The 26166-nt window shown below is 34.8% G+C and overlaps 1 protein-coding gene across 2 annotated transcripts in view; it reads left to right on the forward strand.

The window, feature by feature from the left end:
- Gabrg2 (gamma-aminobutyric acid type A receptor subunit gamma2) overlaps nucleotides 1-26166 on the forward strand; it is a 96851-nt gene that overhangs the window by 30553 nt on the left and 40132 nt on the right. For both annotated transcript variants that reach the window (XM_074057712.1, XM_074057713.1), the window contains exons 4-6: nucleotides 3052-3272; nucleotides 7509-7591; nucleotides 10089-10226. In XM_074057712.1, the coding sequence (XP_073913813.1) occupies nucleotides 3052-3272; nucleotides 7509-7591; nucleotides 10089-10226 (442 nt within the window). The remainder of the gene's footprint in view (nucleotides 1-3051; nucleotides 3273-7508; nucleotides 7592-10088; nucleotides 10227-26166) is intronic.

Raw genomic sequence — 26166 nt, forward strand, 5'->3', positions numbered from 1 at the left:
ATTGATGCTGTTAGGTTGGCATAGTTTTGCTTCAAATCAGAGACATTTATCAGAGGAAACAGAGCATCAGTTGTAATAATAAATGTCACTGTGCTTGAATAACATTTTCTACCTACATCTGAAATAATAAGAAACTAGACTAAGTCCATGACATAATAAAACAAAGAAGAATAGAATGTAATATAACATTACTCTAATGCATAGTAAAATATAATAATGTAATAAAATGTGGTGATGCTATGATTTGAAACAGTTTTTATCAAACTAGTAATAATGACATTCTGTTCATACAGAGAGAGATTAAAAAAAACTATTGCTGCTCTCAATTACAAAGTTAAAATATATAGCACCACTTGCATAATCATGTAAATAAATTTGCTGTGTAACTATTAACCATTCTTACATGTTACAGTTGTAGCATTCTGATATGAAGTGTAAATATTTAAGGAGAATCTGTAGGAAATCATGTAACTTTATTCTTGCAGGTAGCTTTTTTAAAGTTAGAACATTTGTTATAGGGATAATGGTCCCCCATAACTGTCCCACAGTTTGTGAAACACTGGTATTGAGACTAAAACTTTTGCATTTTCTTTTGGCCAAAATGTATCTGAAATTACTAAATTACTTTATTTCCTGGCACATTGTAATTAATTGACAAGTATTTCATAAAATACATTTCCTTCTCATTACTTATGGACTTCAAGTAGGGAACTAAATGGTGAACAAAGGTGACCTGGCCTTCGCAGGTAAAAGGCAGTCAGTCACAATGACACATGATAGCTGGTGGTGCAGAGAAACAATACAGAATAGCGTGGATAAGGCACAGTCTGTATATTCTTGAACAAATGAATACTTTCCTTGGTGCTTTGTGTTTTTCAATGTGAAATTGTGTGTGGGGAACTGGAACTAGGAAAGGTGGATAACTATATTCTTATGCCACATTCACATTCTAAGAATACTGAGTTATTGTTATTTTATCTTGTTTTCCTATTTATACAACTGATTAAAGTTGAGTTATAAAATAATGCAAGACATAATTAGAATAGTTATTTGGAATCTTGTAGATGCCAAATAATTAAAGTGCTGTTTATAATAATTAATTGAGCCTTTATCTTGTTCACATAAAGTTGTTTATTAAATGAGGTGATGCATGAAAAATGTTCAGAGAACTGACACAAAATAAGAACTTGATGAGCAATAAAGGAATGAAGTGATGGTAACCCTTCTATTAACAGCTGTGATGATGGTGATGATAATGAAGGTGGTGATGATAAGCAAAGAATCTTAGTCTATTAGATCTGGAGATGCCTAAGTATGTGTTTGGGTTAATTGTTTATATGTGAAGATAAGGAAAATGAGATTAGAGAATATATGTATTTCCCCTAAAGACTCCCTGTAAATGTGATAGTCACATAAGAACTCCGATGCTCTTACTCCATGTGTGGTGGTCTGAATTTCATGCCATATTAGCTTTTCTTTGATGGAAGTCAACTGTTTTCTAATTTAATGATATACATTGGAGGGGAATCTCTTTAGTCATTTGTTATTATAACATTTAAGAACATGCTTTGTGGTAGAGATTGCTTCAATAGTAAAAATCGTTTTCAATTGGTTACTTTAATCTTATTTAGAGAAAGGAAAAGCAGCACTAAAAAACAGTAAAAAATAAGTGAATTACTTTTCATTGGAAACTTGCAATCTTTCAGCTGTGGTGCAAGGCACTTCATGTCTCTTCCCCTTTTCTATCTTTACATGACCTAACCAGTTAGGTTGTTTGGAATCCATATTTTATTATACAGCAACTGAACAACCAAATTTCCAAGTTTATACTTTTTTGAGTATTCTGGACTTTGTTTCACTCTACAATAGTGACTCTGAACCAAGGAAATTTTTTTTTTGTTTTGTTTTATATTTGATATTATATTAGTCAGTTTTCTTTTTTTTTTTTTCATTTTTCTTTTATTATTCATATGTGCATACAAGGCTTGGTTCATTTCTCCCCCCTGCCCCCACCCCCTCCCTTACCACCCACTCCGCCCCCTCCTTCTCCCACCCCAATACCCAGCAGAAACTATTTTGCCCTTATTTCTAATTTTGTTGTAGAGAGAGTATAAGCAATAATAGGAAGGAACAAGGGTTTTTGCTGGTTGAGATAAGGATAGCTATACAGGGCATTGACTCACATTGATTTCCTGTGCGTGGGTGTTACCTTCTAGGTTAATTCTTTTTGATCTAACCTTTTCTCTAGTTCCTGGTCCCCTTCTCCTATTGGCCTCAGTTGCTTTAAGGTATCTGCTTTAGTTTCTCTGCGTTAAGGGCAACAAATGCTAGCTAGTTTTTTAGGTGTCTTACCTATCCTCACCCCTCCCTTGTGTGCTCTCGCTTTTATCATGTGCTCATAGTCCAATCCCCTTGTTGTGTTTGCCCTTGATCTAATGTCCACATATGAGGGAGAACATACGATTTTTGGTTTTTTGAGCCAGGCTAACCTCACTCAGAATGATGTTCTCCAATTCCATCCATTTACCAGCGAATGATAACATTTCGTTCTTCTTCATGGCTGCATAAAATTCCAAGGAAATTTTTGTTCCTTAAGAGACATGTAAAAATGTCTGGAGGTAATTTCAGTTGTCACAATTTGGAGAGGGTGAAGGTGGGGTAGAGGTTTTGTTACTGTTGTCTGGAAGCTAGAAGCCAAGGGTCCTGCTAAGTGTCTTACAATGCACAGGACAGCTCTCCATAGCAAAGAAATAGTTGGCTCAAAATAGCACAGCAAATTCTGCTTTATAAGCATGGAAAGTGAAGGATTATACCAGGGCTAGATATTTGGTCAGAATTCATATAGACAGGTCTATTGTTTTCATAAAAGTATCAAACTAGTCGACAAAAAAATGTGTGGGGTAGTAGCCTCATCAGCAAAACTATTGCTTCCTTTTGCATGATTCAACATCAAAGTAACATTGCCTCATGTTGGTAATATGCACACGAATACTCTAAAATGCATTCTCATTGTATTAAAAATGTTCCATTTTACATTTTCCTTTAAAACAGGAATATACAATTGATATATTTTTTGCCCAAACATGGTATGACAGACGCTTGAAATTTAACAGCACCATTAAAGTCCTCCGGTTGAATAGCAATATGGTGGGGAAGATCTGGATTCCAGACACTTTCTTCAGGAACTCTAAGAAGGCTGATGCACATTGGATAACCACTCCCAATAGGATGCTGAGAATTTGGAATGATGGCCGAGTGCTCTACACTCTAAGGTAACTCTTTTGAAAAAGGAAAACAGTAACTGTTGGAAGTAAAACACACAAAAAAACCACATCAACTATCCTCCCTTTAAAAAAAGAAATTTCAAGCCTACATTGGGGTTGGAATATTTTATTAAAATAAAAAATGTCAGTGTAAGTTTAGTTTATTTTTCCATCATAAATGAGATTTTTCAAAGCATTGATCATAGGTAGAACTTGTTTTCTATGATGAATGTGAGGCGGCTGGTTTTTTCACAACTAATTTGAGATTTCTCTCACCTTCGGGAGATCATCTGACCTTGCAGTTTTCTCTGCTTTTGAGTCTGTGTCCTGTTACTATAGAATATGGGAACTCAGGCACCCATCTTTAGAACCACCAGCTCTAATGTTTGGAAATCATTGATAAAGGAAAACTTTCAATGTGGAAGTCTCCATGCTTTCTTCTCTTTTTAGTTAAAGGGAGGCAAACACCTAGACTTTATTATCTCTCATCTTTTGGCACCCTACTCCCCATGACTTGATAGATTTTGTGACTTAATTTACTATTTTGGAAGTTGACATCTTTTGGAAAAGTTGAAGGAGTATCTTACTTTCTGAACTTAAATGTTAGGTAACCTTAGGAAGGTTTCCTATTTAAATTATTTGATGTCATTATCTTAGCCCACTTCATACTCAAATGCTTTAAAAATATCTTTACATTGACATTTCTCATTGGTAAGAGTCCACTGTTAAATAGCACAAGAGATAAGTGCATAGACTTAGGAATAAGACAGATCTGGCTATGGTTCTTTATTTTCTATTTTGCTTTCTGTATGAAGTAGGATAACTTCCTGAGATTTTTATCTACTTAGTGGAACTTAGTGGAAGATATATGGTAACAAGGTTCTTGGTTCTAGAAAGCATCACAAAACTTTTTGCTGTTGTTTTTGCACAGTTAGCATAATGTTTTCAATCAGTTACATTTTTAGTTAGATGAATTCACGTGAAAACTGTTGTAAATTTATTGGGAAAGAAGGAGCCCACCCACTGTGCAGTGTCTCCCCACCATTGCCTCTACAACTGAGCCAACTCTTACCTTTCATTCTTTAACTTCTGTGAACTGTAGTGTCTCTTACCTTACAGCTTTATTGCAATGCTTAGAGTATGTGATACATAGTACAGAATGAAGATATTAAAATTATTTGTATGTATTTTAAGTAAAATATGTGAATATGATTTTTAGATTTCATATTCTAGAACATCTAGCTTCCTCAATGATTTCTGTAATATGTGATAGTGACATATTTTATGACTTATATAATATTCAACATACAAATATTTTTTTTCTTTTTTAAAATTTTTATTTTATTCATATGTGCATACAATGTTTGGGTCATTTCTCCCCCCTTTCCCCTGCCCCCTTCCTTACCCTCCCCCCCACCTCCTCCCTCTTCCCCCCACCCCCTTGCTACCAGGCTGAAACTATTTTGCCCTTATCTCTAATTTTGTTGAAGAGAGAGTATAAGCAATAATAGGAAGGAACAAGGGTTTTTGCTAGTTGAGATAAGGATAGCTATACAGGGAGTTGACTCACATTGATTTCCTGTGCGTGTGTGTTACCTTCTAGGTTAATTCTTTTTTATCTAACCTTTTCTCTAGTTCCTGGTCCCCTTCTCCTATTGGCCTCAGTTGCTTTTAAGTATCTGCTTTCGTTTCTCTGCATTGAGGGCTCTCGCTTTATCATGTGGAGCCGCTTTCTCTTGTTCCCTTGGTTCTCCTGACCTAACTGGGCTAACTGGGGGCGACAGGAGATGCAGAGCGGACAAACAATAAACAAACAAACATAAAACTGGGGCCAGGCATGCTGGGCGCTCAGATGGAGACGCACAACAGCATCATTGCTTTTTTCTCTAATAACTCTTCTTTTACTGTGCTTCTTTTCTCTATTCTTTAAAACCTTAATTCTAAAGTCTTTCTTCTTCATTCTTTAAAGTTTCTTTCCTTAGACTTGCTCTGTCCCATGTTTTCTCTTAGCTTTTCTTTAGCATATTCTCTCTTAAAGTCTTTGCCCTCAGACTTGCACTGTCCCGTGTTCCCTTTTAAAGTCTTGGTGCTCAGACTTGCACACAAACAACAGCAGCTGCATGGAAAAACTGCATTGGCATAACACTTAAAGTCTTTGTCCCCTGTCTTGCACTGTCCCATGTTCTCTCTCTAGCTTTTCTTAAATCCTTGGTGCTCAGACTTGCACTGTCCCATGTTCTCTTTAGCTTTTCTTTAGCTTAGCTTTTCTAAAGGCTATGTATAAAGTACTTGGTGCAGAAAGCTGCTGTGGTGGAGATCAAACAGTCAGCAACAACGTCAGCAACAGCCATTAAAATTTCCCATCAAAAAACCTCGCATCAAAAAAACCCATCCTCCTTCAGGGAGTCTTTTATATCCAGTGGTAAAAAAGGAGATGAAGCAACAGTTCTCCAGAAGGGGTGTAACATTGTAACAAAGAAACCTGTGTTCCTTCTTCTCTGAATATAAACAATTTAGGAAAAGCAACTGTGCTACATTCTGCCTCCTTAGATTCTCATAGGCTTCTCAAAATCTGCTCGCCACAACTGTATTGCTTTTTTTTCACAGTAATTTCAGTTACTAGGAAAATTAGCCATACTTGCAAAATAAATTAATTGCATCTATTTTAAATCCAAGATGGGTTTTATTAAATTAGATATCAGGTAATGAATGGAAATCGAAGTTTGTCTGGTAAATCAGAGCTCAGTATAGCTTTTGAAATATGAAGTCAGTCGCCCCATCTCAAGTCCTTTCTCATTCTCCTAACATTGCAGTCATTTTTGACATCTATTAATTTGAAGCTCACTAAAATATTTAATTTTAGAAGCTGCCTCAAAATGTCACTTTAATTAAGGTTTGAATTATTATCAGCATGTATCACATCTACATATATACATACACATATATGATTTTATTCCAGTAGCTATAAGTGTGTAGGGTTGTGTGTGTGTGCATAGACATACATGTCTATGTCTATGTTTGTACCTACAATATCTGTCTGTATTTTCAACTTTAACAATTCCAGTTTAATATGGAGAGAGAATACTAGTAAGAGTCAAATTTAATTACAATTTAATTTATGAATAAAAACCATCTTCGAAGAGCATGTAATTATGGAGTGACAATGATTAAAACTTGTAGCTTTGGAGATGAATTCAAACCTCAACTGTGCCACTAGTTATGCGACTTTGGACAAGGTCAAGAACAATAAAGTTATAACAACACTTGCCAAATGAGGAAACAATTTACTTTATCCAGTATTTCCTAGACAATGAAGAATATTGTCCAAGATCAGTAATTGCTCTATTTTATCACAGAACAATAAAATTTCTCCAATTAGAAGTTATGATAATTGGGACATCTTTTAAACTAAATTTTCATAAAATAACATTTTTCCTTAACAATGATATCTGTACATTATCAGAAGCATACCTATAATATGAAAAATTTTTAAAGTTGTCAATGCATCACCATTAGAATTTGGATTTATATTCATACTTCTCCAGAGGTGACCAAAATATCTGAATGCCTTTAAATATTCTCCCTCCTGGAGTCTTAGCCCAGAATTTCAGATTTATCATCTGTAAACTTTAATAAGCACTTCAGATGCAAACTGATTGAGACTCATTAGCAAACATTTTTTCTAATCTCTATGTGGATGTGTTCATCATTTCTTGTTTGCCATTAGATATTCCTCTACTCTATAGCATCTACTTAATGATTACATAGTGTTCCTTTGTAAAAATCCATAAAATTCCATTGTGCAACATAGGTATCTTTAAACTTACCTATAACAATTTAAAGCTAATGAGTCCTTAAAAATAGAAGGGTTGCTCTAGTTAGCAAATAAGATTTGAGAATTACCAACATTCATTTACATGTAAACAACAAATGAAGCTAAGTTCCTAAAACAATTTGTTATGTTAAGTTGAATATCTTCACTGAGCAATCTGATATGTGCAATTAATTTTCAAAAAAAATACAAAACAAAAATTCCTAAGTAATCACAAATTTTTAATAAATGGAGTGGAGGTGAATGAGATGCTACTGTTTGACTTGTTAACATTTTTGACTGAATCTGGTGAATTTCTTCAGTGAGAAGCACTTCGTATCTGTATTCAAAATGTGAGATATACTCTAGAAACCAGGGTAATGTACATCGTATGTTTAAAATCAGTCTATTTATGTTAATGTCTCTCTAATCAGGCTGACAATAGATGCTGAGTGCCAGTTACAGTTACACAACTTCCCAATGGATGAACACTCCTGTCCTCTGGAGTTCTCCAGTTGTAAGTAATATTCCTGCTGCATTCTGCATCCCCCTTTAATTGTGATGGCAATTAATTGAAAGAACCACAGAAATTTGCAAAATGGCATTGGGTGATATTGTTAATTTTGAAGATTTTGAGTTTCTTACATCATAATTCCAGCTTGTACCAATTAGGACAATTCCTGTAGAAGAATGGATTTAATTTATTAGAAATTAATAAATAGGTTTCATTTGGGTCCCAAAATTTTAGTAAAAATGCAGTACTTCCTGGATCCATTTGTTGAGATGGATTGTAAGAGTAGGCCTGGACTCAATAGGAAAGATACAACAGTTGATTTTACATTCTCTTCTCCTTTCCTTCCATGGATTCTCTTAGAGAGGGTTATAGCATATTGCTAGGTAAGCCTGTCCCATAGAAATACTGCTTTTTTGGCAGAATATATGTAAATTGCTTAGCATGCTACCTGATACATTTAGACTCAATAAAAGCATGACTTCCTTCATCATTGTCATATAAAATATGTCAAGAGGATCCATGACCATTCTATACAGATTAAGCTTTAGCCACCTTCACAGATTCCTGAACCCAAATAAGCAAGTCTCATTTTTCCAAAATGTTTCCCTTTCTATTTGTTTATCGTCCATATTAAGTAACTCATACCATCCTTATTTCTGGTCTGCCATTTGTGGACATTAGACAGAATATAAAACTGATTATGGATTTAAAATTTATATTTTTATAAACATAATTTTCCAAACAGGGAGTCAGAGAGGTTTTTAAGAGCAACTCAGGCATAGCTATAGTTAATTTAAAATATCAATAATCAGAGACACAATCATCTGTTCATCATTATGTCAATTCCAGTGGAAAAAAGAGGAAAAATATAAATGTACATTATACAGAAAAAAAATATTCATTATGCATTTTATTTCATGGTTACCCCATGCAGGAATGTGTTCAAGTATAAACATAAAGCTTCCTTGAGCTTTAAATAGATTAACCTTCTTGCTTTTAATTTTCCAAGTGGGATTACTTCTCTCCTGAGTTAGCTAAAATTCAAGAACTAGTAACATCAGTGTGGACAACTCCTTGGCACCCACATAGATTGTAATATTACATAGTACTATGAAAAGGCGGTCACAGCTGGGCACCATTGGCTTATACCTGTAATCCTAGCTATTTGGGAGGTTGAAATCAGGATTATCATGGCTTAAGGCTAGTCCAGGAAAATAGTTCAATATACTCCCATCTCCACCATAGCCAGAGTAAAAGGGACTGGAGGTGTAGCTGCTTTGCGAGCATGAAGCCTTGAGTTCAAACCCCAGTCTCACAAAAAAAAAAATAAAAAGCCCCCCCCAAAAAAAGCTGTCAGTAGCACATTCTTCAAAGACAAGTTCCCTGCTAGCATTTTTTTTCATTCAGTTTTCAGTGCATCCTGTGCCACCATTCCTAATAGTTCTCCTTTGATCATCTTTCATTTTCTCTATCAATAATTAACAAGTATATAACAAAGAATTGTATGAAAAGAGGAAAGACAGATAATTTTATTCCAAGTAGTAAATTATACTTCACATCAAGTATAGCATTATTAATAAACAAATAATTGAAGTGATTTCTAATTTTTCATGGTACTGTGTGATCAAATCCAAGGCTGTGCTTATGCTAGGCAACAGCTCTACCTCTACATCCTCAGCCCTGATTTTTAATTTTATTTTTGCTTGAAAATGTTCATTCCATGGTTAGTTTAATAATAATGTTTATTCTGTAAGATAACCCCATAAGGAAACAAATAATTTAGAAAAATATAAGAAGATTGTTCCAAGTATTATGGCTAGCAAAATAGTACTTATGTCTACCACATTATCCTACTTCTCAGTGCAATGCTATTTCATGAAAAATTTCTGTTTTGGAATCTTCTCCCTCACATTTCTACTTACTGATTTCCATTGCACATCTCTGTCTATAAAAATGGAATCCAAAGAAATTGAGGTATATTAATTTAAATAGCTTGAAGATATTTTTTCAACTATTTACCATTCTAAGTGAATACTTGGAAAAGAATTGAATCTCTTCTGTTTCTTCATGACTATTAGTTTCTAATTTTACATGGCTGAAAATTTTACCCTCTTCACCACCATTCACTATGAAACAGTATCTTACATATCCAGTCTTTGTTGTATACTTTTATGCATTACCTCAATGGATGTAAATATGGACACCACACTTAAGAAATAATTTACAGTTTACCTTTTCTGCAGTTTAAAGTGATTTTTCAAGGGTAATTTTTGACCTTCTGACTTTTGAATCTCTCTTTCCAGTAGGATGTGAAATCTTTGCATGTATTTTCTGTATAGTAATACCTTTCAGGCTAGGATATTTAGATAATCTTAGATAAGCTTATAATGTTCTCTCTCTCAAGGTTTACATGAATGTCTTATTCAAAGAAGAAGGTAGTTGCTACATACATTCATTTACTGACATTTTTTTAAATATAAGTTTTTCTATCTCATGGTAGATGGCTATCCACGTGAAGAAATTGTCTACCAATGGAAGCGTAGTTCTGTGGAAGTGGGGGACACAAGATCCTGGAGGCTTTATCAGTTTTCATTCGTGGGACTGAGAAATACCACTGAAGTAGTGAAGACAACCTCCGGTAAGGTACACTTGAAAACAATTTTTAGTGATGTTTCCAAACTTGAAATTCAGGTGTATGTGATGAAAACTTTTCAATGGCTGTCTACCAATGCTACTCAGAAAATTAATGAACTGTTTTTATTTCCTTAAAGAACTTATAATTGGTATTGTAGATGTAGCACAGACAAATATAAATGTATTCTATCAATTTGAAGGAATTGAATTCAAGTTGGATTAATAAATTGTTTGCTAATTTCCTTAAGCATAAAACAAATGGCAACTATTTAAAACTATTTATTAGGTAGAAGCTTATTATTTCTATAAGGGGGTATGTTTCTAACAAGTCAAAATAGCAGAATTTAAAATAATCTTGCAGAAAATAATATGCCTTCCACAAGTACATGAAACTGTCTATTGTGGATGTGGATTTTTCTCCTTACAGTAATTAATATTTCAAATGTTTCCATCATTGGATAAGAGGCTAACTTTGGATATTGGAGAGACCTGGGTTCAAACTAACTCTACCAGGTATCAGCCATAGATACTGAGCAAATTCATTGAATATCTGAGGGAATCAGTTTTCCCAAGTACTGAATGTGGATAAGAAGGACCTCTCACAGAGATTCTGTGTGTATGTTGAAAGGAAAAGAGCAGTAAAATTCATAGAATGATACTGGCACTTAGTGAACACTCACTCAATAGTCCCTCCTAGTAACATTAATTCTATCTGTCATGTGTGCATGAGGTATAATGTTGTCAGGACATTTGCTTTTCAAGAGAAGCTGAAAGTCAATATTTTTAGGTGAAATCTCATGATTTCTAATGGTATTGTTTACTTAATTTAAACCTCCGTGTGGGCAGGTTGATTGTTTCCAGACCAGATCTTATCTCCTTTGCACCTAGTTTGAACTCTCTGTTTGAACTCTGATTATTTAATTTTTTTTCAAATTATGAGGATTTAAATGTGTTCCAATTTCAAGTTTAAACATGATCTCCTCAGATTAGTGTTTATTAACATTAGCTGTTTGAAAGACATTTCCATGAATTGACCAGATTTCTGTAGATTGATTCACTTATACTTGATCTGACTTTTTAGAAAAAGTCTAATATTTTTGTATTTAGTAATTTAGAATAGACCTTGGTCTATTATACAGAAAGAAGCAAATCAAGATTCTACACAAAGATGAAAATTTAAGACTTCCAAAACACCGTTCTCTAAATCATGCAGCTGTCTATTATTAATGTTGTTTTGAGCATTTCAATTTTTTCTTATTTTCTAAATGACCCCTTTATATTGCAAAAAGAAACAAAAAACCAGTCAAAGTAATGGTTGGGTATATTTTTAAAAGGTAGCTTTTTATTCCTCTATTCATAAGAAATCTTCACCATTAAGCACTACAATAATTTTTCATTTGGTTCATAAAAAAAATTTCAGTATTGCCTTTATATCTGAAGTCTTCCATCTGCAAAGGGAAGAACCTGTGTAAAAATAATATCCAACTCTGTATGCTTTCAGAATGGGAAGCTGGGCATGAAGTTCTGATGTATATTCACGTTTCTATAAAATATTCCAGTACCCTAAAACAGAACCTATGAATTCATGACTAGCAGATTTTTTTGTTTAGTCATTTTGAACACAGAGCATCATAAAGAACAACTGTGAGTAACAGAAGAGTTGATACTGCATCATAGGGCATAGTGGTCCTCCCTCATTGTTAGTGATGAATGATAGAGGACATTCATTGACTATTGAGGGAAACTTCCAGGAGAAAATTATCTACTGACTTTAAGCATGGCAAGATGAATTATCAAGGTCCCATAAGGCAATTAATATTTCTAGGGAAATCACAGCAAAACTGTATTGAAATGATACTAATTTTGATAAAGTAGCTTCATTTAACAGAATTTATCAATCCCTCTGTGAATTTTAATATGGTGACTAGACTTAACATTTGACTCTTCTTTCAACTCTTTGCTCTTGCTGGTTTATATTCTGTATGCAATTCTATTTCCATGGCCTCTGGAGAAATGGCTGAATTGACAGCTAGCTTTAATACTAAGAAGTAGCCTGACTGTTTAATGCTGTTTAATTGTCTTAACATCTACCACCTGAGTGATCCCATTCACTACCGTGTCTGTTCCACACTTGAGAAAAACATTTTCTGAATGGTAGGATGATAAGACTTGAGGAGTACCTTACTTCAGAGTCAGTACATCAGAACAAATTCTGGATCTTTGATTTCTCTTCCAAGCCGTTGTCTCTTCCTGGCTGTTCTATATCTGGCAGAAGCACCACAATTGTCCCCGTGAGCCAGGCACGAACACTCCGAGTCATGTCTTTACCTCCCACATCGAATGAATCATGAAGGCACTTATGCCTCTGAAAAATCTTGTGTAACTGTCCTCTTTTTGGTTGCCTTTGCCACTGTCCTAGCTCACGAATTTGTCTGTTCTCATCTGAACTAAGCCAGTAGCTTATTATGTCCCTGCTATCAGTTGTGTCAGCCTCTTTTCTACAGTCTGTGCTACACATGTTAATCACAAAAGCTAACAGTTAATGAGCACTAACTACAAGCAACATAAGGCACTTTGTGTAAATGACCTACTTCAGTTCTCAAAACCATGATCATACCTATAGTAACCAACACCGATGGCTCCCAGTCAACAAGCAAACAGACTTTGAGGGGATCGTTTATTTCCTAGGATCAAGTGCAAGCACTAGGACATAAATCCGAGTGATCTGTGCCCAAACACATGCTCTTACTCATTGTACTATTTTATCCCACTCTGGCCTGCTGAGTCCCTGATGTGCAATTTTCATCAAGTGTGAAAAATTCAGTAGGTTCCATGAAATACAAGATATTATTTCTACTATGTGAGGCTTTGATCAAACTTTACAGGATTATTTTCTAGTTTTCCAGCTTGTGACAGAAATGATACAGTATTTTTTCCTGGTCAATCCTTTACTCATGTTGAATTTCGGTATCCTTTCTCTCTTTCATGGTTTCTTAATTCATCTGATCTCTAACAAATCTAAGACTTAAATAAATGCCAGCTCCTCGATGATGCTTTTACTGATCTTGACACCAAAGCAACCTGTAGCATTTTTTAAAGAATGTGCAGTGTCATAGCCATGTGGCTCAGTTTTGACACCAGCTTTGCTGCTTATTACTTTGTATAAATTATTTCAAACATCACCAATAGGATTAAAATGTTTGCCACTATGCCTGGCACATGAGAAGCACTCAGTAAATGGAAGGCTAGCCCATTACTGTCATCATTATTGTCATTATTATTATTGCTATTCTAGTAACTTCCCTCAAAGCATTTCACTCACCTTATTATAGTACAATTGCTTGTTTGCATTACCTTGCTGCTTGCTTTTCTCTCCAATCCCTCGTTCTTCATGGTACGACACGTGACAATTATGTTGGTGAAATTATCTATATTTCATCAATTAAGTAATGCAGAATTCAGTTGTATTTTTTTTCATGACCGTTTAAACTAAAGGAGATAATTTTCTCCTGCTCATGGTACCATGGCTAGTTCACCATATTCTCTCCATGATGTTTTGTATCAAGCAGATCTTTGTTCTGCCATGTTCTTGTCCTGATGTGGGCTAGAAAAGTGAGGAAATGAGTTTCAAAGGAGAACTACACTCTTGGGATCCAAATGCTATCATAGTAAAGCCTAAAGAAAGAGATCACATTCCTCCTGTAGCATACCAGCCTTACAAATGTCTTCAGCAATGCATCTAAGACATCTGTGTTTCATGAAATAGCTTCATTATTTTGTCCTATTCATGATTTTTGTACCTTCAGCTTTGATTTACTGCCATGGTTGTTTTTATCCAACCTTTTGCTTAGATTCAATATGCTAGTTATAGTCCCCCCAATTTCTATTACAATAAATAAAAAAATTGTATCACTAAATTCATCTTCCTTTCTACCAGTCAGTGCAGGTCACAATTTAGAAACATCAGCTCCATGGATGAAATGCATGTCCATTGACTGATTCCTAACATATCTATTATCTATTCTTTATCATCAAACATTGTATGTCCTTCTACAAAACTATTTCCCTTCCCTTGGATGTCTGAGATAGGTTCTACCTATTCCAGAGTTTCTACTTGTTTTGTGCTCTTTATTTGAAACCAAGATTGCAACCAACCTTTTGTGAATATGCCAACTTATAAGTGAAAGTGAAATAATTCTTTAAAAAGAGACTAATTGTTCCCACCATTTAGTCTATTTTGGCTTAGATGTGTTTTGAAACTAAGATGTTCCACATAAGACTTTACTCACAATTGAAGGAAGCTGTTTTTGGGGAGAAAGTAAAATAAAAATAAATGAAGTTAATGGAATTTTTATATTGAGGAAGTTGAAAGAGGGGAATACTAAATAAAATAAGAAATAATCAACTGTATCATTAATCCTTGAGTACCAATGTTGTGAACGTATTTTAATTGATACTAAAATTTTCAAACTACTCAAAATAGCATAGTCTCTTAAATTAGTGGGTGATTGCATAATAATAGATTTTTATTTTTAAGCTTCAATTTAGGAAAGATTATTTTGGTTTTAGGAGAGGAAAATGCAAGAATTATGTAAACAGAGCTTAGTCAGGAGCAGCCATGGGGAAGTCACTTTCCCTCTTTGGGATAAATCTGATCTATAAACAGAATGCATTTAATTAGGCAGTCTTTAAAAATCCTGATCCTTGCCACTTTTTCATACCCCGGATATAAGCAAGGTTATGCCGTAGCTGTCCTAATATAAGAGCTACTTCTTTTTAATGAATGTTCCTCTAGACTGTTTCTCCTTCATCAAATTTTCAATATGTTTTCCAAACAAGACAAATACAAAACTAAGTTCTTTGATATTTAAGTTTTTAATTTATAGGAAATAATGATCATTAATTTTGCTTTTAGAAAAAATTTTGACCAGAAAAGGCAACATATTTTCTTTCGGTTGCAATTCTAAAATATTCATATATTACACTGAAATATCATTTATTTGAATTTCAAAGTCCAATATTGCTTCTTCATTACTATTCCAATAGGTTTCAAGGGGCAGAAAGACATTACAAACAGCAGTCATATGAAATAAAAGGGAAATTGTTTAGTTTCAAGGTAACAGTGTCATTTCTGCTTATATCCTTTTGGTAAAAAGTAGTGTGTTCCCATGGAGATAAAATGGGGCTGGAAACTGTAGCTCACTTGTGTGTTAAGAAGGGTTTTATGATGTTCTGCTATTGGTGCAATATGCATGCACGATACCATTTTATTTCTACAAAATGCCTCTGAGAAAGTTATTATTTTTCAATTTGATAAATGCAAAGACTGAAATTTAAACAAGCTAAGTATTATCTTCAAGGATAATTCAATGGAGTGAAGTAATTTCTCAAGATGCATGATTTTTACTTCATTGTCTCTCATAAACATACTACATAAAGAAATTAATTTAAAAAAACTCATGCCTAAGCTTGATAATAGCTCACATTACAGAGACATGCAGTCATGAAATATTAACACTTAGTATGATAAACATATATATATATACATATATATATATGCATCAATAACAAGTTAGCCTTTTTTATGTGCTGTATTAGACTAGCACTTATGTTTAGATATAGATATCTAGTCAAAAACTTAATTTAGAGCCTGGTCCTGGTGGCTCACACCTGTAATCCCAGCTACTCAGGAGGCAGAGATCAGGAGGATCAGTATTTGAAGCTAACTCTGGGCAAATAGTTTGCAATCTCCTATCTCAAAAATACCCACCACTAAAAAGGTCTGGCAGAGTGGCTCAAGTATTAGAGCAACTAACTAGCAAAACTAGTTAAAACTAACTAGCAAAACTCCATACCTCCAAAAAAACCCAAATCCTAATTTAGTAATGCTATCCTTTGATTTTTCAGAAACACATTTATAGCTTATAGGGTTTTATTATTCATTAACAAAGGAGAACTCTGGAGCAGCATTCCTATCCAGTCTTAATGGCAAAACTGTTGGATCCAGGATATTTTGTAGTAAATTTCTTTCTTGAAGAAAAGTATCACTGAATAAAAACTATCATGACTACTATTTAAAATAAATTTGAGAATTAATCTCTTATTCTGATAGTTTTGAAAGCAAATCAGGTCAAGAAAATATACACTTTTATTTAAGTTGTTATTTCCTAACTTAATTGCAAATCTTATTTTGCTACATTTAAAAGACAGATCAGGGTGATGGGCTATATGCAAGCAGTACCTCTCTCCTGTCCGGCTGCTGCTCCCAAATAAACTTCAAATATTAAACAATTTTTAAAAATATAAAAGTGTGAGTGAGAAAATGGAGATGGGGCACACACAGTTTGTACAACACACACAAACCTACTGAGGTTTCCATTTCCCTCCTTTATGTAATTGAATGACTCATCTTATTTTGCATTTTCAGAAAATAACATTATTTAACATTGCAGATATAAAAATTTAAGCATGTCATAGAGTGAAAAAAGAAGCAAATAAGAATGAGGAAAATAATAAGTTTTCCTCTTTAATTTCAGTTTTCTTTTATTTAAGAGGAAATTATTATGAAGTTTGCAACACACTGCATTACACAACACCTCAAAGAATAATTTTCTGACAGACTACAGTGACCAGACTTGGTTTACTCTTATCATCCACCCCAGATATAATTTATCTCATTTAGAAAATCAACAGTATCCAGTTTATAAATATAATCCAAAATGAGTTAGAAGATCTCTTGGAAAAAGGATTGGAAAATATTCTAAACATGATTTACAATGTAATTTTTTTTTTTTTTTGGCAGTACTGGGTTTGAACTCAGGGTGTTGGGCTTGCCAGGAGGGTCGTCTATCACTTGAGCCATACTCCCAGCCTGGTGTAATTTTTTTATTATTTTCACATATGGGTATATGTTATCTCTCTACTGTTGTGCCAAAATACTTGATAAAATCAACTGAAAAAGAAGAAAGTTTTATTTCGACTCCCAGTTTCAAAAGTTTCAGTGCATAGTCACTGGGGTCTGTTTTTGGAGGGCATGCAGCAAGGCTGAACATCATGGAGGCAGTGCAGGGTGAAGCAAAGATGCTCCTCACATGGTGTCCGGGAAGCAAACAGAGAGAAGAAGCAACCAGTGTCCCAATAACCCCTTCAAAAACACCCTCCCCCAATGCTCTAATTTCCTTTTGCTAGGCCCCACCTCTTAAAGGTCTATCATCTCCAATAGCAACATTGGCTAATGACCAAGGTTTAGACACCCGGGCCTCAGGGACACATTTAAGAACCAAACCATAGCAGTGTTTCTCTGCTGAACTACAGTTTTTGGTACTTAACATAGAAAACTTGACCCAAATACCCAATTTCTCACATTTCTTTGTCTTTCAATTTATCCACTTCACAATTGCCTGTCCCTTAGAATATACCATCTTTCAGAGTGACAAAAATATATACTAAAAAGTAGCATTTTTTAAATTTACAGCTTTCTTCCCTTGCACAACACACACGTATTTTGTCCTTGAGCACTTCACCACCAGCTCTGTAAGATGATACTTTGGTCTGTGAATACTGGAGTACAGTAAACAGCAATGGTGATAAGACTTAGAAATGAAATTTTCAAATTAGACAATTGAGTTTATTGGAATACTTCCAAACATATCCAATCTGCTTATACTCATACATCTAACAGGATGACATCTTGATTGTCATCATTTGTATCTATTGTTCACTGCTACATGGTGATGAGCTAAGTACTAGAAAAGAGAATGTGTAACTCATCAGCTGTGTAATAGATCCTTGTTAAAGAGTTACTGTAATCATGAATTTGAATTGTAACTGCCTAATGATCACATTTCCTTAGTTAGTAATATTTTTGTTACTGTATCAGTGACTAAGAGTGAAATTAGATTTATATAAAAATGAGATTTTAGGCCTAAATCTTAAAGACAAAAGCGAATTGTAATTTTACTTACAGAGAAATTACTCCAAAGTGGTAATGTGTTTGGGCTAGTGGAGTAGTTCAAGTGATAGAGCACTTGCATAGCAAGCTTGAGGCCCTGAGTCTAAAACCCCAGTACCAGCACCACCAAAAAAAAAAAAAAGAAATGAATATGAAACATCGTAACTCCTCTGTAGTCTTGTAGTAAGTTTTGTACTTTTTCCTCCAATACTGTTATCTTATGTCTACTCATATTTTTCAGGTCATAATTTCTAAACTATCCCATCAAATCTGCAATCCATACATTAAAACACCAAAAACAATGAAAAAAACTTACCAAAATAACCTTCCTTCCCTTACTTGGAGACTTTGTTTTCATATCAATAGTTAACAGAAAACAGAGAATATCAAATATTGTAAGAACATCTGTAAATGCCACAGTGAACCCCCAGAACAATACTAAAAAATAAAGTAAAAGAAAAAAATAAAGAAAAGAAATGAAGGTGAAAATCATGACTCAGCCGGAGGTTTGCCTGAGAATAGATGTTAAGTGGGTTGCAAAGAAATACCAGAACCTGCCTGTTCTAGGTCTCACTTCTTTTTCCTGAACTTGCAATGCAAATTGGTTTTCAACTCATTCAGCTTATCTTTACCATCCACTTTCATGGAAGGCAGAATTTGAATACAAACAAAGCCAGGAAGTTCTATATAAGGACATCTGTGCCTACAGTCATTGTGATTCTTTTTCAACTCAAATCTAAGCAGTTAGCCATTTCCGCATATCACTGATCAGCACTCTTGCAATGCCAATTAACACTTTGTCCTTTTGTAGTTTTCTGAAGAGCTACAGAGCTATTGTTCTGCATCAAGATCCTATTCTTCATTTTCCATAATGAAGATACAGCTGAGTATAGGGCAAAAGCCTGTAATTCTTGTTTCAGGGTTTCTGTTTTGGTTATTTCACCATATGGTCAAATGACTTTGACCAAGTTATTTTCTATTTTGGCCCACAATTTTTTTCACCTCAAAAATATCCTCCCCAAGTCAGACTCAAGTGATGCTGAAGGCCTTTTACATGCTGAGCAATATTGTTTAGCAACTCTGTTATAGGACAAACTCCTAGTGGATATTTCAGTTTTCAGTGTCCCCAAGAGTTTGTAATAGAAATTTCCTTATGTTTTCTTATTATGTCACACTCAGAAATTAAGATTTATTTTGTTTGTCATGTGTCACATTCTTAAGTGACAAGTGGAAGGAGCTGGATATTGTCTTAGAGATGGCTGGTAACATAGCTAAGGTCTGATAATGTGATATGGGAAATACAGGCCCTTTGGGGGCAGGGAAAGAAGAGTGGATGCTAATTGAGTTCATGGTCAATAGAAATTGGGAGGAAGTGAAGGCTGGACAATGGCTATGATAAGCTTTTCGGGGTAGAAGAAGAATAGACACTGTCTTCAAAAAAGTGCTTTCCACTAAGAGGGCATAAAATGGCCTTCCTTTATTGTCTCCAGTATCCATAGCTTAATGATGTCAAATTGGCTGGATGCATACCGTCCTGTAAGTACTGTCCATAAAAAAGTAATGGCGGTTCTACCTCTACAATAAAAGTAATAATGATAGATAATAGTGTTGTTAGCTTTTATAAAACCGTTACGTGCATCATCTCATTTGCTTTTCATAGCCATTCTATAATGTAATGCTCATCTTCCAGATGAGATTCACTTGCTCAGCCAACTTTGTAGGAAAGTAACCAGAGAGGATGAGGACTTTGAACAAGATCATGGCGCATGTGACTAAAATGACATCCACACTTCCTCACCAACATTCTGATTCCAGTCGTGTTGACTCGAACACTAAGGTTGCTTCTGAATTGGTGTTTGCAGAATTTGTCTTATTTATTACCTATGAATTTGTTTATCTGTGATTGCTGTGGTATATTATTGAATTTGTCTTTCCCTCTACCTATCCATTCTATCATTTATTTATCTAAAGTTGTTTGCATTCAAGTGTGGTAGAATCAATCTGTATTGGTCAGTTTTAGCTATACTGTTTCATGCTAGTAAATAAAACTCAAAATTTCATTGGTTTAAAGATAGAAAATAGGCTAGGCATGTTGACTCATGCCTGTAATTCCAACTACTCAGGAAGTGGAGATAGGGAAGATTGTAGTTCAAGGCCAGCCCTGACAAAAAGTGAGACCCCCCCAGCTCAACAAATAAGCTGGAGTGGTGGTACACGTTTGTAATCTCAGCTACACAAGAAGCATAAATAGGAAGATTGCAGTCTGAAGCCAGCCTAGGCAAAAAGCACAAGATTCTAGCTGAAAAATAACTAAAAACAAAAGTGTCAGGGTGTGTCTTAAGTGGTAGGGTGCCTGCTTAGCAAGCATGAAGCCTGAGATACAATCTCCTGTACTACCAAAAAGTTAAAACTAAAAACAACAAGAGTTCATTCTCCTCTCCCTCAAGTGCTTCAGCACTGTGAGGCATTTCATTCCCATGGCCAAAGGGCAGAATGAGAGAATGAAATGATTCTGAAAGCTTCCCTTTTTTTGGTATAGGTCATTTTGACTTACAATCTATTAAACAAAGCAAATTGCAAGTTTGATGTCCATGAGATAAGATGCATACTCTGTGTGTAAGGGAGTTAGGAAGGCCTCTGTGGGGATGGACACAGGAGAAAAGGGACATCAGATATTTTAAATTACAAAAACATAACTAAAAATTGCATTAGTATGGTCCTTAGTACTATAGACAGACCTTATCTGCCACATAAGTAGGTACAGCAAGTCAGGAGGGTCCACCCATCAATTCTCCTGCAGTCTTCCTTTGGAGCAGTGGTACATGCAGTATACTGTACCAGGTAATTCTACAGTATGTGCTAAAATGCTGAAAAATACCCCATCCTCTTAGAATGGGTCAAAAGAATTTCTAACATTGTGGGTGAGGAATAAAGTCCTTTGTGTTAATTTCAGTTTCTGATGACCTTCATATCTCAAAGTCACATGTCAGGATATTATCCAAAGAAAAGAGAAAAAAAGATGACTTAATATTAGAGAAAATACAGCCCAGAAATGAAAGTTTCTCACTCTGAGTATTACCCTCTTTCAACGAGACTGGCTGGGGTCAAGCCTGTCTCATTTTGTCAATAACCTATAGCCATGACTTCTTATTTACGTAAAATTGGCTTCAGGAGGAACATGTAAGACACAGTATTGGTATGGAAATGATTGTATGTTGATGAGACCTGTCATGTCTTATAAACACGGGCAAGACTTCCCCTGCCAAACTATTGGGACAACTTTATTAATTACAAAAAATTCAAGTCCATGAATATTATACTGTACTAAATTCAATTTTACAGATATTAGTCAGTGGTAACTTCTAAGAAACAATAAGCTGGAATTACCTTGTCAGTCGTAGGAAATAATTGAACATGATTTAATAAAGAATGGCCATAAAATAATGAAAAGGTCAGCCTGTCTTGATTGCTGTTTTTTTTTTTTTTTTTGCATGAAAAAAAAAAACATTAATGTTTTCAATAGCCATGTGGAAAAAGAATGTATGGTTAAGTGTGGTAGCTTCAAGCAGAATTAAAAGCTTTTTTGCATTTAACCTTAACAATGTGTAAGTTTTAAAACTTCTCCTTTGTGAAATATTCTTTATTATTTATTATTACTATTATTGTTATCTGTAGTATAAGGCTTGAACTCAGGACCTTGTGCCTGCTAGGGAGGCACTCTGCCTCTTGAACTTATTTTTCAAATAGGGTCTCTTGTTTTTGCCTTGAGCCAGCCTGGACTGTGATACTCCTAGTTACATCCCCTTTGTTGCTGGGAGGACAGGCTTTCTTAAAATTAATTCCTCTATTCATAGATGAGATACAGGAAGCATACTGCTGCCAATAATTTAAAACATAGTTACATGGCTAGTTATTAGGACTTGAGCTAATCAACAAGCATTTGGGTACCTGGCCATTAGGTTGTCTAAATTTTTATGAAAAACGAATTTCCATTTCATTGTCTGACACTGAATAAGTGAGTGGTAAGAAATATTTTGTTCCCAAAAATCTGCCTCAGAGTAATGGAATAATGATGATATCCTGATAATAAAAGCCAGCTTTTACAGGGCATTTCCCATATGAAATACACTATGCTGACCAAGCACTTTACAAAGCTTGTGTAAAGCTGCAACAACTTTAGAAGGTAGATGTCATTTTTATTTTCAGGATCACATAGCTGGTAAATGCCAGAGGCAGGCTTTAAATCCATAATCTGACTATGAGCATTTTGTTGGGTCTTATCTGTAGGTAGTGAGAATTTGGTATAATTATTAAGAAAAAAGACTGCTTACATGAACATGTGTTACCTTGGTGTGTGTGTGTAAATATATGTATATCAAAGAATGCATGTTTTTCAAGGTATTTTATGCCAACTATTAAGTATGTTAATACAATAGAATGTCAATATTTAGAGTTCTGATAACTGATAACTGACCCTAACCCGATGTCTCCTTTTCTTTTAAAAAAGATAGCAATTAAGTGGTAGCACCAGGAATGCCATTATCAAGGATAGCTAAAATGCTTCCCATAACTAGAGTCATTTTATCTATGACTAGAGAGAAGACTGGTATGATGACATGTGTAGTATATTGCATAACATCACATTTAAGAGAATCTGAAAGGAAAGAATACTGGACTAGAGGTGAAAAAACCCTGCCTTAAGAGCTAGCTGAACTTATTAGTATATATGTATATTAGGGCAAGCCATTTAACCTCTCAGATCACACTTAGATTCTCTGTAAAACAGAAGAATTATAATTACCCTGTCGAAGTTGCTAAGAGACTTAACTGAGGTGAGTTCCCTAAAATGCACAGGGAATTGGAAATGGCTCTGTTAATAGGTGGTGATGTGATCGGAAGATAGTAATATTTTCCCATAATTCAATCCTCGAAATAAAAATGTTTCTACATAAAAATTCCTGAAAAATTCTAGGCATATTTAATGATTCAAAGAAAAGAGAGATGATTTGAGTTTATAATTCATTGAAAGTTTGTAGAAGCTAATGATTAGTCAGTGCTCCCATTCTGCTTGCTTTGTAACCATCCGTTAAGATAATAGAAGGGCAAGATGTACATGACAACACTTTTAATAGCTGTGCCATAAAGTGGCTTTGAAGGAAAAGGGCCTCAGAAGTTAGTAAAGGGATGCTAAATTGATTTTTTGATTATCCCTGACTAGTCCTGGGTGTCTAACACACACACACACACACACACACACACACACAAAATTTGCTACCAATACTCTATGCCACAGTTGCATAATAAAGACAAAAGTCAACAAAAGCCTTGATTTCCATGGTCAAATTCTTTTACTTCCTATATTGAAAGAAAATGAAGTGTGGAGAAGTAAAATGGCTTTGCATATGGCCTTCCAGGAAGCTTCCTAAAGAATATAGTATATGAAAACTGGTTTCTGGATCTCAGTCTAACAGAATTTTCTCAAATCTCCCTGGTAAGTTCTAGAACTTAAAAGTTTAGTTTGTCAGGTCTTCTCTCTTTTGTCAGGTGTTGAGGAAATACTGAATAAAGAAAAATTAAAATTGAGAGTAGACATGACTTGGTTAACAAGATGACCTGTTTCTACATTTTCAGAAAGATTTGGGCATACAAGTTGCTTAGGATTTTTTATCATGTTTATAATTACTGTTTATTCATGGACCATCCTGGAGTGTTAAGTGTGTAATCCTGGATTCCAGATCCAGCTACCACTAACTTGCAGCATCATCTTAACCAAATCCCATATTCTTTTGTCCTTTACTTTCTTATAGGTAAGATAAGCATGGAATTAGTAGGTTTCCTTTATTGCTGAGGTGTAGAGAGAATCAAATGAGATCATGGATCTGAAATGCTTTAGAACATCTTAGGAATGCAGCACATAGGCAAAGCATCATCACTATCCTTGCTTTAATAATTATCTGTAAAACCCATAGGCCTGATGTTCTTAAATCTTCTCCAAATATACATCTGGTGCCAATAAGGAAATCACAACATGAATTTTAATGAATTATTTGATGAAACTCCTGAAGGAAAAGGCTGAGGGTGACTCAAGTACCTGCTTCTTACTCCTGCGATCAGATTTTGACATCAGGGTTTAAGGAAAATGACAAGCAATAACAACCTAGCATATTGTTAAAGCAACACAAAATGCAAAATTATGACTTTTTCTGCCACTTTTGGGGGATTTTTGCTATTAGATGGCCACCATGAAGGAAGTTGTACTCTTAAGAAGAGAGAAGGTAGAATTTGTCTAGTCTCTGGAGTTAATGCATTTTCACCTAAAGCCAATAAGGAACCTGTAGCCTTGGACAGTTTTGAAATCCCTTAGGGTATGAAAAAGAGCAATGCCAGGTAAAATACAGTCCTTTAACTCTAAACCTTCAGATGGGGAATGCAGGATGGAATGTAATTTGAGATTTGGAATTAGGTTGCATAGAAAAGAGAATTGGCCTGTAATTTAAAAATAGTCAATGCCTTCCCTTGCTTCTATGTGGCTTGCAAGAAAAATTACTGAGCTCTAGTTCAGTGCTAGTCTTATTAGTGCTAGTCTTTACTCTGTTTGAGACTATGAGAAACAATACTTATTTTTTCTTGAAAAATGCTAGCCTATCTGAACAATTTTCTCAGGATAATTGGTGCTTATTTCCAGACTTCTTAGACTTCATAGTTATCCAATGTTGCAATAATTAATAATATATTTAATTTTTTGAAAGCATATCATATGTAGCAACCTGCTCAGAACAATTTGTATAAAATATCACTTTTAATTCTAATAAAAACCAAAAAGTAGATATGATTAAAATTCTCCCTCCAGAGATAAGAAAACTGTAACTCAAGAAAGGTAGGTAACTAATCTAAGGTCTTCCAATCAGTAAGAGCGTATGAAGTCAGATCCTACCTGACACAATCCCAAATTCGTAACCATTCTGTTCTGCCACATTCTATGTGAGGATGCCTCTGGTGAAAGGCATATGGCACAATAATGGATAAGGAGGAAGGAGAAAAGTAATTCTGCAATTAAAATGTTTGCTGTAGAGATCATTGTAAATTCCTATTGGCACGAACAGGAAGCATTTGACAAGTTATCACTAGAGTTTGTCAGAAGCAGTCCAACAGGGATTCTCATGCCTGTGCTCTCTCACCATGAGTTAACTGAAGAAAGAAAACCTTTAAAGGTCAGCCCATAGACACCTGCTTCCTTATTTTTTAACGTGTTATTTACTGTGGAATTTTACCAACTCAAGAAACAGTCAGAGACACAATACAGATTCAGAATTCATGAAAATTAGGGGGCGAACCCACTCAAAATCTATCACTCTTTTCTTGTCTATTCACTCCTCACTTTTAACTGCCTCCAGAGTTTCTTTGTCCTAAAGAAAATTTACCTCAATTTATGAGAAAAGTTTACAAAAATCCAAAAAATAAAATCCCTCGTTCTTCTGCTATTTTAAGCAATAATTGATTCCTAGTATCAGTTCTGATTCTCTCAATTTCCCCACAAAGTAGGGTTTAATACAGCCAATCTACAGATGGAAAAAATGGGGTTCAGATAGTAGAAGTAACTGGTCTAAGGTTATGTGCCTTGTGGTCAGAACTGGCCCAGAGCCCTCCTGTATACATCTGTGGAATGCCATGAGAACACCGTTGGATATGGCCAAAAGCTCTCATTAATTCCTTTTTTTAGGTCAGCTCAGTTCAGTTCCTTGGTTTTTATCCAGAGCTTCTTATATTCCAGGCACTACTAATATAACTCATGAAGACAAATTTCTCTTAAGAAGACCATAGTCACATGGAGTAATAATGAGCCAGATCTAACTGAATTTCAAACAATTTTACATGAATCTCTATGTGACAAGCCTATTAAGCACTTGCCATATACGAACACATATAAGTATTTATTTATTTATGTATTTATTTATTTATTACCCCAGAGCACATCAATTCATACATGCTTCTA

Source organism: Castor canadensis, chromosome 16, assembly GCF_047511655.1.
Source record: "Castor canadensis chromosome 16, mCasCan1.hap1v2, whole genome shotgun sequence".
NCBI classification, from domain to species: Eukaryota; Metazoa; Chordata; class Mammalia; order Rodentia; family Castoridae; genus Castor; species Castor canadensis.